Here is a 14,513-nt window from a genome sequence, read left to right on the forward strand (position 1 = left end):
GTCTTTTAAATGTCACATTATAATGCGTCTGCGGCAACAATTACTCATTATGAGTATCTTGAACACCTTTGTTGAGGTTAGTGTATTTCTTGAAAATTATTGAAAAGAACATGTGGAAATACTTTGTTTAGAAAACTGAAAGAGGGGGCTTGTTTTCCTGGCTGGCTGTACAGCTCACGATTATACATTTCCCCGGTTTTCCGATATTTCCGCGCGTATTCTGTAACGTCTTCCACGAGGTTTTCCGTGAATCAGCAACCATTGGACCAGACCGAGGGTTCGCAGCTTCCCGACTGCCGCTCCCCGGCGCTCCCCCCGCCTTCCCGCCGCGCAGCCCCAGGGGGCGCTGTGGGACGCACCGGCCGCACGCGCTACAGCTGCCGCGCTGCACGAGCTGGCAGGACGCAGCCGACACGTCGCGACAGGACGCGGGCTGCGCGCGCCGCCACAGTGCGCTTGCGCGGGCGGGGGGTGGCGGGCGTGAGGCGTGAGGGGCGGGGGACAGGGACACGGAGCGCCGCAGGGTTTGAGCATGCGCAGTACTGCGGTTGGAGCGTGACGGTGCGCGAGCTGTGCGTGTTTCCGCGCCTGAGCCGGGCGTGTGACCCGGAAGTACTCCGGCGGCGCCCTGTGTGCGGTCTCCGCGGGGCCTGCACGCTGTGAGCCGTTCGGCCGCGCCGCCCCCCCGCTCCGCCATGTCCCGCGGATCCAGCGCCGGCTTCGACCGCCACATCACCATCTTCTCGCCCGAGGGCCGCCTCTACCAAGTCGGTGGGTGTCCGGCCCCGGGGATGCTGCCGCTGAATTGCCCCGTCATGGGCCGGGCCTGCCGGCCGGGCAGGACCACAGCGGGCTCGGGAATCCCCGCCGAGCCCGGCTGCCCTGGGGAGGGGGGGAACGTGGCACTTCCCATGGCCGACGAGTCTCGGTTCCGGCCCTGCCCGGTCCCGCGATGCGGGGAAAAACCTGCGGGGAGCTAGGAGTAGCTGCGGGCCCGGCGTGTCGGCGTGGGGCTCGGGAAGGGGATCCTCGCTGAGAGAAAGCTCAGAGCCAGGGGGGATCGCCTGCAGTGGCCCCTACCACGGGGAGGGGCCTCCTGCCATTTCCTAGTGTTTTATTTCAGATGCTTGTAGAAAAAGTGTCAGTTATCCAGAAGCTGTTTATTCCTCTGAAAGTGTTTTTGAGCTGTTTGAAATGGGACTTGAACTGCCTCAAACCCTGCATGCCAGAGTTAGAGAGTCAGTTTCTGGTGGTAGCCCGTGCTCTCCCTTGCTATACCTCAATGCTATGTGCTCTGTACATCGCAGCCTGTGAGACAGCAGCAACTATCCTTTATTTTCAGGCTTCTTTGAACGTTCTGCAATTACGCTGCAGCATAGCTTTATTTTCTTCTGTAGGTTACTGAGACTTTTATTCATATTCTACAGTGCACCAAATTGTGCAGAGGAGCCTTATAGTGCTGCTGCAGAATACTCGATAGCAGCATAGTCAGCTTGCAGTCTGGCAGAACAATGAGAGGGCTCCTGAACGATCCTTACAACAGGGCTGGATGATTTGTTTTGGCAGCAGCATCCTGATGCCACCTTCCCCTGGAGCTTAGTGGCTCTTCCACAGCTGCAAGTGGCTTCGCTGCACGTGTATTACACAGCACATCTGTACATCATCTGTTCCCCAGGAAAGGGGGCTGTTGGGACCAGACTGCGTGAATTGCCCATGGCAGTCAGTAAGTTTTTTGTGTCTGCCCTTGGGTGTGTGGAACAGGCCTCCTGCACAGGTGGCCCAGTCTCAAGTGGTCCTTTCTCCAGGGAGCAGCCAGGAAAGTGTGTTTGTGTAGGTGTCTGTACATGGATAGAAAGTTACCTGTACGAGATACCTACATACAGGTGCTGTCTTATGCTTGAAGTGTTTATAAGGCTTGTATGCAGCTTGCACAGTGAGCTTTATACGTATGGGTAGGGGCAGCACATCCTCACACGGGATGTCAGTGGCTCCGTGATGGAAGAGTCATGGGCTGTGACCTTCCATTTGCATTAAAACAAGCTGGTTAGTCTGTGTCGTCATTCTGGCTGTTTTTCTGTTGCAGTACAACTTGTTAGGAATAGTTTCTGCATCCTGTTGCAAAGAGAAAACGGAGCCTCAGTTTTCTACTTCCTGGGTATATTCAGCAATTAGGTTAATGTGTGAGAAATGTGTAGTACCTCCATATCTTTTACCCGTGCTTTAGAAGCAAGTATCTGCCTGTGCATTTGTGAGCCTCTGCACGCAGCCTGAAGCTGTCTAAAAGATATTTTTAGTACCTGTATGCTATGGGAAGAAAAATACATAGGTGTGCATGGTTATGTACGAGCTCACTGTACCCGCAGCCAGGCTGACAACTTGTGCATGGTACCACGCTAGTGTTGGCCAGTGCCTGGCCACAACCTGGGCAGAAAGCTCATGGTTGCTTGGGGTCAATAATATCAAACTCCAGGGTTTTTTTGCTCTTTCTTTCTTAATCCTGTACATCCTTGTCCATGTGCTGGATTCAGGTTAATTAGGTGGTGTCAAGGATGAGTATAGATACATTGTTTTAAGGCTGCCTTAAAACCTGAGGATTTTTTGGAAGTTGGCAGTACCTGAACAGAAATTTCCAGTGTAGTGATATTGTACTGAAATGCCTGTGCTTTGCCTTAGAGCTGTCTTCTCTTTCCAAAGCTCAAAAAGCTCAAGTGCCTTTGAAGTGATCTCATGTTAGAGAAGTTAACAGTTATTTCATATACATTTCTTGTTGCTGTGGTTAAAATCACTCAGAGCATCAGTGTTGTCTTGCCACTTATTAGTTCCGGTCTTCAAAAGTAATGTTTCTTCTAAGTGGAATTTTGGGAGGTGAAGAAAATTATTATGGTCAAATTTCTGACTGTCATGATGTGACAAGCAACAAGTGAAAACAGCAAGTGACTGCTGTTTTCAGAAAGAACATGTGGAGTATTGCTGAAATACTTACATAGCAGAAAACAGACTTAAAACTAGCACTAGCAATTTGGATTTGTGATACTGTAAGAGCCACTTCACTTTTTGGCTTGTCTCTGAAAACTGAGGAATGCACATGGTAATAGGAACAGGACAAGAAGGGACTGCAGTTCAGCAAGCCTGATTGTCAGTACTTGCAAACAAAAACAGTTTGTGAGGGCTCCTGCTCCCACCTCAGTGTCACAGAATCACAGAATGGTTGAGGTTGGCAGGGACCTCTGGAAGTCTTTGTCCGACCTCCTACTCAAGCAGGGCCACCTGGAGCAGGTTGCCCAGGACTGTGTCCAGACAGCTCTTGAATATCTCCAAGGACAGAGAATTCACAACCTCTCTGGGCTTCTGCCAGTGCTTGGTCACCATCACAGTGAAAAAGTGTTTCCTGCTGTTCAGATGGAACCTCCTGTGTTTCATTTTGTGCCCGTTGCCTCTGGACCTGGCACTGGGCATCACTGAGAAGAGCCTGGCTCTGTCCACCTTCTTTACACCCTCCCTTCAGGTATTTGTGCACATAAATAAACAAGTGTTGCAGAGCCTTAGCCTGGGGCTTCAAACGTGATGGGTTTGTGGGCAGCACTGCCTCATGTCTCACCAGGTACTGTGCCCTGCTGCAGGCTACAGCACTGGTCACCCAGGGAGGGCAAGTGAAGAGGTGAGCGAAGCTCTGTGTGTAGCGGAAAGGGGGAACATTCTTTATGGCATGTTTGGGTTACCCAGTAAATGCTCTGATGCCTGAGAGTAATAACTATGGTGCCATAAATGCGTGGCAGCCAGCCCTTCCACAACACTGACTCAGCAAATTGGACATAAAGATCCTGGTATTGCAAGAGTTGTTTTTTTTCATTTTCCCGTTATTCCTCTCCTGTTGTGCAGTCTCTTCCATAGATTTGAATGCAGCTTTTAAAACAGCTGAGCTTCTTGCTCCCATTGTTTTAGAGGATAGTTTTAGCAATTTGCTACACTGTTGTTCAGACTTGTTCTAAATTCCATTTTTCTTCGCATCACTGACAAAAAAAATACATTTAGTTGCTGCCTGAAACTTCCCTCTTCTAACCAGATATTAGGGAGTTCTGAATTTTTATCATATCTTGCCAGATAAATTATTTTTAAAGTTGTTGTTCTTAACACTTTTGAAACCATTAATCAAGGGAAATGCATTACATGGATTATATCAAGTAAACCTTAATCCATTACATTTATCCCAATAATGCTGTCCAGTAGGTACATGCTTAGATTTCATTTTTAAAAGTGGATAAAAGCATTGCAGTGTTTGAACATCCAGTCAGCAAATGCGATAATAAGGTTAAAACCAGTCTTCTTTGCCTAGTCCATCACTTCAGTTTTCATCTGTATCAGTTGAAAACGACAAAAGAAAATCACATCCTTGCAATGGTAATAATGCATGAATTACTAAACTTCTGCATGCTAAAAAGTCTTATGTTAACGTCGGACTCTTTTGGTCAAGTGCAGAACAAGCTTTTGGTTTTAAAACAAATTCTGTTGCTGTTAAACATTCTAACTGAACAAAAAGGCAAAATAGGAGAAGTGTTTGAGCAAAGCAGTGAGAGTAGTTTTGTGACGAGAGTTAATGACTAAATTCCCATCAGAAGGTTCTTGTGTGCATTGTACTAAAGACCTTAAAGACACCAAGTATTGCACAAATATTAAAGTATTAGAAAGAATAGAACTTGGTGAGACCTCTGTGTTGGTAGGAGGTGTGTCAGAGTTATCTGTACTAATATCTCTAATGCTGATTTTTTTATTAATTTTTACGTATTTTTCTAGAATATGCTTTCAAGGCCATAAACCAGGGTGGACTTACATCAGTAGCTGTTCGTGGGAAAGATTCTGCAGTAATTGTAACACAGAAGAAAGTACCTGTAAGTAGTCTGATTTTGAGGGGGAGGCTGGAAGGAGGTAAGAAAAAACAGGGAGGTGACACATTGCAACATTGATATTATATTTATTAATGTTGACATATATTGCAGTTTGAGTCGAATATCTTATTGTTTTACTTATTACGAGTTCTAGCTCTGTTTAGTGCTCAGTTGTACATTTCCTCACCAAGTACTGTAATATTGGTTTTCTCTGCAGTGATTGAGGGGTTAAAGCTAAAATACAAAGTGGGGTGTGTTGTACTTTGGCTGCTGTACATTACTCTGGCTTGTAAGGGCTGCGTTGTCCATCCTCACTTCCCTGATTTCTTTAATTCCTACTCAGAAAGTGTTATACCAATAGCATTCAGAACAGATTTTCACGAGCGTTTCAGCACAGTGGGTCTGTATTGTTGACAAAGAGGGAAAACCCTTTTGTCTGAAGGGCAGAGTGCAACAAGAGCTCAAGTTTTTGTATGTGTGTTCTCAAAGTTTCTTCAGAGGGAAAAAGACTTTGAAGTTGGTCATGCTCCAGCTGTCAACCTTTTCCAGATACTGAGTTTTTTATCTTCCTCATTCTCCTATTTCTTCCTTCATGTGCCTATAGCAGTAAATAGTAGAAAGCCTGAAAGACAATTTTTAGCTGTTAGTTGACTTTTTGGGGGGTCTCTTCTGTAAATACCAGAACATCCAGAGTCTTTTTTGTACTTAAAGGACAATGTTTTCTATTAGTTAATTTCTGTTTCCTCTTTAGGACAAGTTACTGGATTCTAACACAGTGACTCATTTATTCGGAATTACTGAAAATATTGGCTGTGTGATGACAGGAATGACAGGTATTTAATTCACCATCTTTTTAAGTATCTGAAGTGTGTCAATTTTTTTATATAGTTATCCACTTTGCATCATACAAAACAAATAAGTGCTCTAGGAGATTTGTTCTACTTAATGTGTTTTTTGGAGAACTTGTCTGGTTCTGATATGTATATTTAAAGACAACTTAAAGTAGGGCTTGGAATTTGCTTTCTCTAGCAATGCTAGGAATAAACATGGTACCTGTTCAGTTAAATTAATATTAGTTCTTTTGTCTAGCTGACAGCAGATCCCAGGTGCAGAGAGCTCGCTATGAGGCTGCTAACTGGAAGTACAAGTACGGCTATGACATCCCTGTGGATATGCTATGTAAAAGGATTGCAGATATTTCTCAGGTCTATACGCAGAATGCTGAAATGAGGCCTCTTGGTTGCTGTAAGTTTAGTCTTTTCTGTTTCTTGTATAACCTTGCAACTTCAAGTGCAAGGAATTCTCACCTGTTTTCAAATTGTGCAAGGTCTGCATGTAAGTGAAGGAGTAAGAGGGATGAAAAACCAAATGAGAGAACAGTGCTGGAAGTCCTGAATTGGAGCCATGATTTTACCATTGATTCAGCATTTGGCGTGGAGTGAATGGTTCAGCCTCTGGAACATGTGTGATGCTATTTCACCTTCGTTTTTGAGACCTAGTCTGTTCACACTGCACAGTGATGCCTGTCACTGGGAGATGCTCTTTTTACTGATGTCTGTGTCTTGGTAAATATCACTGTTAAAACAGGCATATGGAGAGAGCAATTATGTTTGTGCAGGTTTTGTGTCTTATTTTCTATCAAAGTGGTATGTATAGGCTAAAAATCTGCGTAAGTTTTGCTCTTAACCATTATATAGCTAATGTAGAGAAGAAGTGCTTAAAAATATTTCACTTGCAAACATTTCTGCACCAGTCTTGTTTTATAACAGTAAATGCAGTTTAAGTAGAAAAAAATATGCGTACATTTGGGGGTTTTTTAGATATTCCTGGTCACCTGCTTGTTCTGAGGTTGGTTCTGACTTTTTTTCCCTTTTATATTTGGCTGTGAGCAACTTATAACTGTACTGTTAGGCTGCCCAGCACTGAGATAAAAGACTTAATGTCTCCTCAGTGTTTCTGTCTGGGTTTTTTTTAGTTTGCTTGCTTTTTTTTTTTCTTTTCAGGACAATAGTTTCAGAATTGATGAATCACTTCTCGTAACCATAGTAAGCACTAGCACTTCTCACTAAAGAAGTAACATTGAGGGTTACACCACAGTTTCCATGATGGGGCAATTTTTCTGTGCTTGTAATATTCAGGAATGATTGTTTGTTTCTTCCTTTGGCATTTCCCAGACCTTGAGAATACTGGAAAATGGGTGTGTGTTTTTTTCTGTTTTGTTTTTAAATACATGAATAAATATTTATTTTTCTTAACCTTTTTTTGGAAAAGATGATGGATGTAATGCAGTGCTTTTCAGGATTACAGTCAAGAAATCTAAAGTTGATCTTTTAATATTTCTGTTAGTTTCAACATATTTGTAAAGTTGCTTTCTGGTAAAAGGCACATGTTAAGAGAACTATTGTTAACACTTTTGAAGTGTCACATAATATGCAGGAAGTGAATTGTGGCTGGGTTAACTTTGTATTGGGGTTAAACTTGTGTATTTCCTGACTTGTGGTTCTCTACACACTGAGCATGGGAAAAATGTTTCCATGTTTATTGAGCAGCCTTCTTTGGGAATGACAGAGATCTAGTTTGTACTAAACTGAGGTGCACACCTGATAATGGGATGCTGGTAAGAAATGGCAAATTAGAGATAAAGAGGAAATCACAGCTCTAGGTATTGGTTCCCAAAAATGTCCTGCTGTGCATGCGTGCGTTTCAGGGGAGAGCAGTCTCTGTTCTGTTCTTCAGTTGAATGAGATTGCTGAAGTTGGGGAAAGAAATAAGTTAACAAATTTTCTCTTCAAGGTATGATTCTGATTGGCATTGATGAAGAACACGGCCCTCAGGTATACAAGTGTGATCCGGCCGGTTACTATTGTGGATTCAAGGCCACAGCTGCAGGCGTTAAACAGACAGAGTCAACCAGTTTTCTTGAAAAGAAAGTAAAGAAGAAATTTGATTGGACATATGAACAAACAGTAGAGGTAGGCCAGCAGAAGGAAATAAAGATTTTTTTAAAGTATTTCTAATGAATATGCTGTATGTAGTCTTGCGATATAGAGGAATGCAGTTAGGCATTTCCTGTTTTCTTACAGCTCTGTACTGCTGCCAGAGCAAGTATAGCTATTCCAGCCAGAAAATCTTTTAAAGGTATTTTGCAAGTGTTTAAATAGTAATCTAATCTGCTTTTTTCTGCCTTATGTTAGCTGAAGCAGAATCTATAATTGTAGCACTCCCACTGCAGCTGATAGTTGGTTACTACAGTGCTTGTTCCTGGGGATACCAGTGCAATTTTCTTTTAGTGGCACTTAAACCAATCTTCACTTCAAACAGGATGGGGTAGTGCATGTCTATCAGTTTAGTAAATATAGCACCACTTGTTATGCCCACTGTGAAAACTGTCCTTCAAGGCCCATTGTAAAAATGTATCCTTCTTATAAAATTAGTTCACTGACCTATTTTATAAGTTATCCTTACTTTTTTCACTTAGACTGTAGAGGACTGTCCAAACAATCCTCTTCCCTGGCCCACCCGTTTCTCCTGCCAGGCCTTGTTCTTCTCTCATAATGTTAAGTTTCTTGCATCACAAGATCAGCACTTGAAATGAGGAATAATAACCCAAGCTGTTGACACCCTGTAAGATTAAAGAGTATTGTGCTAAGGTCCCCGTGAGTGCTATGCAGATTCAGACCTTCAGCTAAATTACATCTGAAGTCTACATTACTGTGAAAGTACCATTTAAGTGGAAAGTTCTTCAGTATAAACTCCTAAGTTTTATATGTATATCTTAAGTACTGGTTTCCTTAATATGTGATATCTTTAAAGAGAAGATCCTGAGAGGGTCTGATCATCATAGCATGCTGAAATTGAATGTGTTTGAAATTCCCTCAGAGATCCTTTTTTATCCTGGCTGAATATTTTTCGCATTAAATATATTTTTCTATCACTACTTGATTCCATTGTGCATGTCTCTTAGTTGAGTGGTAGGCAAAATAGTCTTTTCATATTCCTGTTTTTAATTCATAAAACTTCCATGGTATCGTGCAAATACTTAATTGGTAATTAATCTGGCAGTCAGATCCTGAAAGCACTTCTATACCTTTTTGTTGTCTTTGTAAAAGTGCTGAGATTGTGAATGAGGATCAGACACTGTTACTGTAAAAGGCAGCAGTGACAAACAGAAGCAAGTCTGTCAAACAAGAGCAAAACTCATGTTCTTGTAGTGTTCTTCACACACATGTGCTGCCTTTTTTTTTTTAAGCTTGTGGTGAATTAGTGGTAATACTCTGTGGATCAGAGTTTGGGGTTTTTTGCTGGTTTTTGTTCTGGTTTAATTTTTTTTACAAGTTGGCAGTCTTGTGATAATACATCTGTGTAGTCTTATAGAATTACTGCAGAATCAATGTATTATCAACATATTGAAAATAACCTTCAGAAAATCTTGTCTGGTGTCCTACACTTCCTAATACGTTACTGATCAGAATTAAATGCCAGCATGTCAGAATAACTGATTTGATAAGCATCTGGCTACATAGCTGTTTTATGGAACTTCTTTTTGTGCTCAATCGTTTTAGGAATACATCTTTAGCATTGTTATGACCCTACTGCAGGGTTAAGCATGAGTGAGGTTGCAAAGAATACCTTTTAAAACAGGTGATGATTAGGGTGGGAACAAAATAAGTTAAGCCATGATGAAATAGAGCTTTTAGAAACAGCCAACATAATTTTAATTACCGAAAAAAAAGCCAAAATGAAAGCTACACAAGTGACTTGTGCTTTGAGTAATCTTGGACTGTTATGTTGGTGTCACTCTTGTTTGCCAGTAATGAAACATGTTCTGTCCTTGGGACATGGGGTTTTAATCTTTGCTTGGTAAAAGCTTGCAGGTTTGTTGTGGGTTTTTTCTGCTATGAAAATGACATGTCCCTTTGCTAGACTGGACTTTTTAGCGAGCGGACTGGAGAGGGATTGTATTCTGTAACAAGAGGAAACTATTTGAAACTTTTCAGCTGAGGTTTTGAGGTGGAAGGAAAAACTGAAAACTAGAAGGAAGGGCAGTTGTTAATGCTATGTCTATTGGGAAAAGAAAAAAAAAAAAGCAGCCTTACTGCTTTCTGTTTAATGATAGCATTTTTTTATCATCTTTCAGACAGCAATAACATGCCTGTCTACTGTACTATCCATTGATTTCAAACCTTCAGAAATAGAAGTCGGTGTAGTTACAGTGGAAAATCCTAAATTCAGGTAAGTGATCAGTGTTGATAGAACTTGGTGTGTTTCTCTGGTTATGGGCAATTATTTTTAACTTCTTATGTAATGATGGTGAATTGAGAAAAAGAGATGTCAGAAGTTTTGGAGGGTTGTTGTTGTTGTTTTTCTTGTAACTCTTCAAAATGTGCGCTGGTAAAAGAACTTGTTTAAGGAAAAAACGGTAACATAGTTTTAAAATGTTTGACATGGTTAAGTGGTGAAGTAGAGAGAAGTGTTTTCCCACCTAGCATGAAAGCAAGACACCTGCCATTTCCTCCCTCTCCTGTTATGGCCCTAGGGCGAGGGCAGCACACTGTGTACAGCAAGGTCCCTTGGTCAAATCTATTGAGACAACACCAGATCTTCCTGCTGAGGGCTGCACCTCGAGTCAGGTACAGCGGACCAGGCAGCCCTCTCACAGCACAGCGCTGTGGAAGTGTGCATGAAATGTGGGAAAATAGGTTTGGGGGCACTTTTGTTAATGCAAAATGGCCCTCTAGGTATGCGTTAGCTAAAATTTAGTTATGACTGGCTTGCTGCAGAGGAGTTCAGTTATTTCTGCCTTAGTCTTTTATTGCCTTTTTTAAAAAATTAAAAACCCAACAACCCAGACAGGAGCAGCCAAGCCGAGTCCTCTGCTGCTTCAGTCTAGCTACTTGGTAGGTGGGGATTGGAGAGAAGCTTCAAACCTTTGTGTCCTACAGGTGCAGCCACTCAAGTGCTTCCTCATGTGTATAAAAAGTTGATGTAGTGAAGATGGGTGGGTTTGCATTTGGTGGGGTGTGTTTAGGACCGCTGAATAACAGCACTTTGGAGAAAGCGTACGGGAGCTGCATTACCCCTTTGCTGCTGCTCAGGGATCAAGTGCTGTTTTTTTACCAAACTGCATTTACGGGTCTTCTGTCGTTTTCAGAGAGGATGGATAACAAGCAAAGGGTGAAGGCTGTGAAAACCTGTGTCCACCTTGGAGTAATCATACTAATGACCATACCCTTTCTCCTCACCAGGGCCCAGCTTGCAGATATGTCACTTAGATGGAATTACCTGTTCTTTTTCTACCATTTGTTGCCTTTTTACTTTCTAGTGTCTTGGCTTTATTTATTTTTTCAAAAAGAACTGGAATGTCAGCCTGAAGCCCTGGCAGCAGGGCTTTAAAGGGCTGAAAGATACATTGTGTAAAACTCATTTGTGTAGTAGATATTAGGTTGGAACATTATAGCTTAAGGAGGAGGATCATTGAAGCTATTTAAGATTTGTTTTTGTTCTTTCAGGATCCTTACAGAAGCAGAGATTGATGTGCACCTTGTAGCTCTGGCAGAGAGAGACTAATTAGCATTCCCATTTCCATTGTCTGTGCTTCTGACCAGGATATTTGTCGAAAAGAAAACACTTATTAATGGCTTTAGATTATGGGTGGAAAACGATGTTCATTATATGATGTATTTTACTCTGTACAAATAAAACAGAGGTTTTTGAAATACTTGGTGTCTCCTTTTAATGTAGTTTTTTTTATACTATCAGTTCTATGAAGTTCTCTTCAAAATACTTGATGATTTTGAATATTTCTGTGATTGCTTGCCTTTTAGTTGTATTTTAAGAGAAGTTTTATACTCTGCTCCATATTTTTCATCTGAGCTATTTGGCTCTTAATGTAAAGTTTTATATCAGATTAGGCAGGGTGTTGAGGTAATTCATACATTTACACGTGTTTTCTTCTTGCCGTGATATTGAAAGGCTTATAACATTATTTTCTGTGGGGAAAATAAGATCTTAATATTTGCTCAGGTTTGTATAAGGATATATGACAAAAGTTGAAGAAAAAACTCGTGCTGTGGTTTCCAGTGCATTCCTTTAGACTGATTTATTTGAGGTCCAGGTAGTAAATTTAATTGACATCTACTATAATAACACAGCTCTGAAGCTAACATTTATTTAGGGGAACAGATTCTATATGCAGTGTACTTTGGGAGTTCGGCTGTTGTTATCAACCTGGTTTGAGGTTTTGGGCAGTGCCGGAAACAATATTGGGGCCAATAGACAAAGTCCATCAACAACAATGTCTCTGGGAAGCAATTCCTGTTGTTCCTTCAAAGGTTCTGGGTTAGGAGGAAAGAGAAGACTGCAAAAAAGCATTTTTGTTTTGCTGCAATTGAAGAGGTTTCACCCTCAGCAGCAAAAAGGGAGATGGAGCTGTGAGGGAGGAGACACTGGGGACACAGGGCAGATTACCAGGCATTTTTAGCTGTTGGGTTGACATGTGTCTTCTTGGGAGTATGCCAAGCTCATACAATTCAGCTCCTTCATTCCTCTGCTATGCTATTCCTATATTTGCTTTAATTACTCCAGAATTCTCTCTGATTTTTTGAGACCTTTGGGGAAGGCCACATAAGTCATCAGAAACTGGGATTGCTGGATTTTTTTTTCTTTTTGCTTTACAGTTAAAGCCCTTGAATGTGTATTTTTCAAGTTCATTGTAGTAAAGGAGATGCAATTCTGTGTTTGGTGGTTTTAACAAAAGTTAATGCTAACCTTATGTGATAACTGAGTTGAGGAGCTTCAAAGGTACTGTGGATTGTTGACTTCACAAAGCTTCAGAATTTCCATTTGTGCCTCCAAATTTCAGTTTCCTTTATGTCAGACAGTGTAGTATAGATGATAAGATGAAGCCACCCTTGCTTCTGGTTTTGGTTTGGTTATCTGAGAATTCTGTATGGTTTTGTGTAACAGTAGAACAAATGCTGATGGCACATTTGGAAAGGTCTTTGTCATTCCAAGTGACAGCTGAGTTTCTGAAACTTCCCAGGACCTTCCTTCCTGATTCTCTAGTTGTATAACAGCCTGGAATTTGAGTAGACTGAAGTCATCATGTACTTTACCATAAAACATAATGCACTGATAGGTTGCTCTTGAACAGCTTTAATTTTGTATAGAAAACTTCACTAATGACTTCTTGAACAGAACAAATTAAAAGGAAGATGACAATTGGGAAGCTGTGTGACTGGAGAATTTAGTATTAAGACTCCCTGCAACACTTTTCATTCGAAGTTTTGGAGCTTGTGTGTTGCTGTATATCTCAGTGGTTCTAAGAGCAGTGGGTGCTCGTTCATACCTTATGCTTTTGCAATGCAGAACATCCTGTCTTGTGTTCAGAGTTAATGAAATAAGCTGTCTACAATATATTACCTGGAAATGTTGCATCTTTTTTTTAATAAGCAAAGTTAAAAGTGCAGCAACTGAAATGCCATTTTTGCTAGTATTTTATCCTATAGTGCAGATTCATGGTTCTGTTTTCATACTAATGGTGGGGATTTTTGTCAGACAAAGCTTTTTGTTGTTTAAGATAAGGCAGCTCTGCAGGTGGGGATACCTGACCGCATGGGAAAACCCCATGTGTTACACTCACACATGATCACATTCCTCACACCCTGGAGCTCACAGCACCTGCAACCAAACTGCACCAGCTGCAGTTGCTGTGGGGCTGTGCCTGGTATCACCTGCAGTTCCAGACCTGGCGCTGGTGGAGGAACTAGAGCATGCATGGTACCATCCCAACGCTCATGGTTTGGGTGGAGCTTATCAAGAGCGATACCAGACTTGGGCTTGCTCCATGTGTGTGGTTTGTTGTGCCAGTGCTGGGAACCCTGGTAGATGCAGTTACAGTGTGAATGCAAGAGCAGTTAAGCAGGAATAGGGTCAAGTCTTGTTTGCATGCTAGGCCCGGGTCAGTGTTATCTGTACTAAACTCAGACTGGGTCTGCACAGGCTTGTAACTGTGTCTGTGTTACATTCCCAGTGCTCTTTATTCGTGCTGAGAGTGTACGGATGTAAATGGCAAGTACATGCAGACAGCTTAGGTAAATCAGTATTTATTGGGCTCTGTGAAAAGCATCTGGATTTCTTATGAGCAACCCCCACGGCCTAAGGGGGCCCAGAAGTAGTAAAGGCATGTGATAGAGGCAGAAATAGCTTAACAGAAATAGTCTGTGGGTTGTCAGGAGCTGTCTCTTCATCCTGGAAACAAAAGGTGTTAAGGCCAACAGTAATTAACCTCTCTAGGATTTCAGATACTTATCAAGTGTAAGTGCTACTGAATCAACTTGCAACGCACAATCCTAGACCATAACTTTTCACTGTAAAGCCTCTGGTGATGACAACTTAAGCACAGAGAGGTAGATGGGGAGTTCAGGTGGAATGAGTACAAGTAGGTACATTACAGCAATTTTAATGACATGGGATAAAACGCTGCATTCTTCTCTACATTTTCTGTCCCATTTCTCTTAAACCAATGTCCAGGTGTACCAAATAAATACTTTGGTTCAGTGCATGTGGTTGGAAGTGAGATGGAAGAACTGGAGTTTTAAGTTGCTGGCAGCTGAAGGGGAAAAAAAAAAA

The 14,513-nt window shown here is 41.9% G+C and overlaps 1 protein-coding gene across 1 annotated transcript; it reads left to right on the forward strand.

Moving 5' to 3' along the window:
• Positions 1-570: 570 nt before the first annotated feature.
• Positions 571-11,601, forward strand: PSMA6 (proteasome 20S subunit alpha 6). Its single transcript, XM_065840126.2, has 7 exons — positions 571-771; positions 4,792-4,886; positions 5,635-5,716; positions 5,973-6,128; positions 7,677-7,855; positions 10,021-10,115; positions 11,393-11,601. Exons 1-7 carry the CDS (start codon positions 696-698, stop codon positions 11,448-11,450), a joined length of 741 nt encoding a protein of 246 aa, XP_065696198.1. The 5' UTR covers positions 571-695; the 3' UTR covers positions 11,451-11,601.
• The last annotated feature ends 2,912 nt before the right edge of the window (positions 11,602-14,513 follow it).

The sequence above is a fragment of the Patagioenas fasciata genome, chromosome 5, assembly GCF_037038585.1.
Source record: "Patagioenas fasciata isolate bPatFas1 chromosome 5, bPatFas1.hap1, whole genome shotgun sequence".
Lineage (NCBI taxonomy): Eukaryota > Metazoa > Chordata > Aves > Columbiformes > Columbidae > Patagioenas > Patagioenas fasciata.

Coding starts and splice junctions, on each gene's coding strand:
- PSMA6 (XM_065840126.2), top strand. CDS start 696: ATGTCCCGCGGATCCAGCGCCGGCTTCGACCGCCACATCACCATCTTC. Junction 4,887..5,634: donor TAACACAGAAGAAAGTACCT/GTAAGTAGTCTG, acceptor TTTCCTCTTTAG/GACAAGTTACTGGATTCTAA. Junction 5,717..5,972: donor TGTGATGACAGGAATGACAG/GTATTTAATTCA, acceptor TCTTTTGTCTAG/CTGACAGCAGATCCCAGGTG.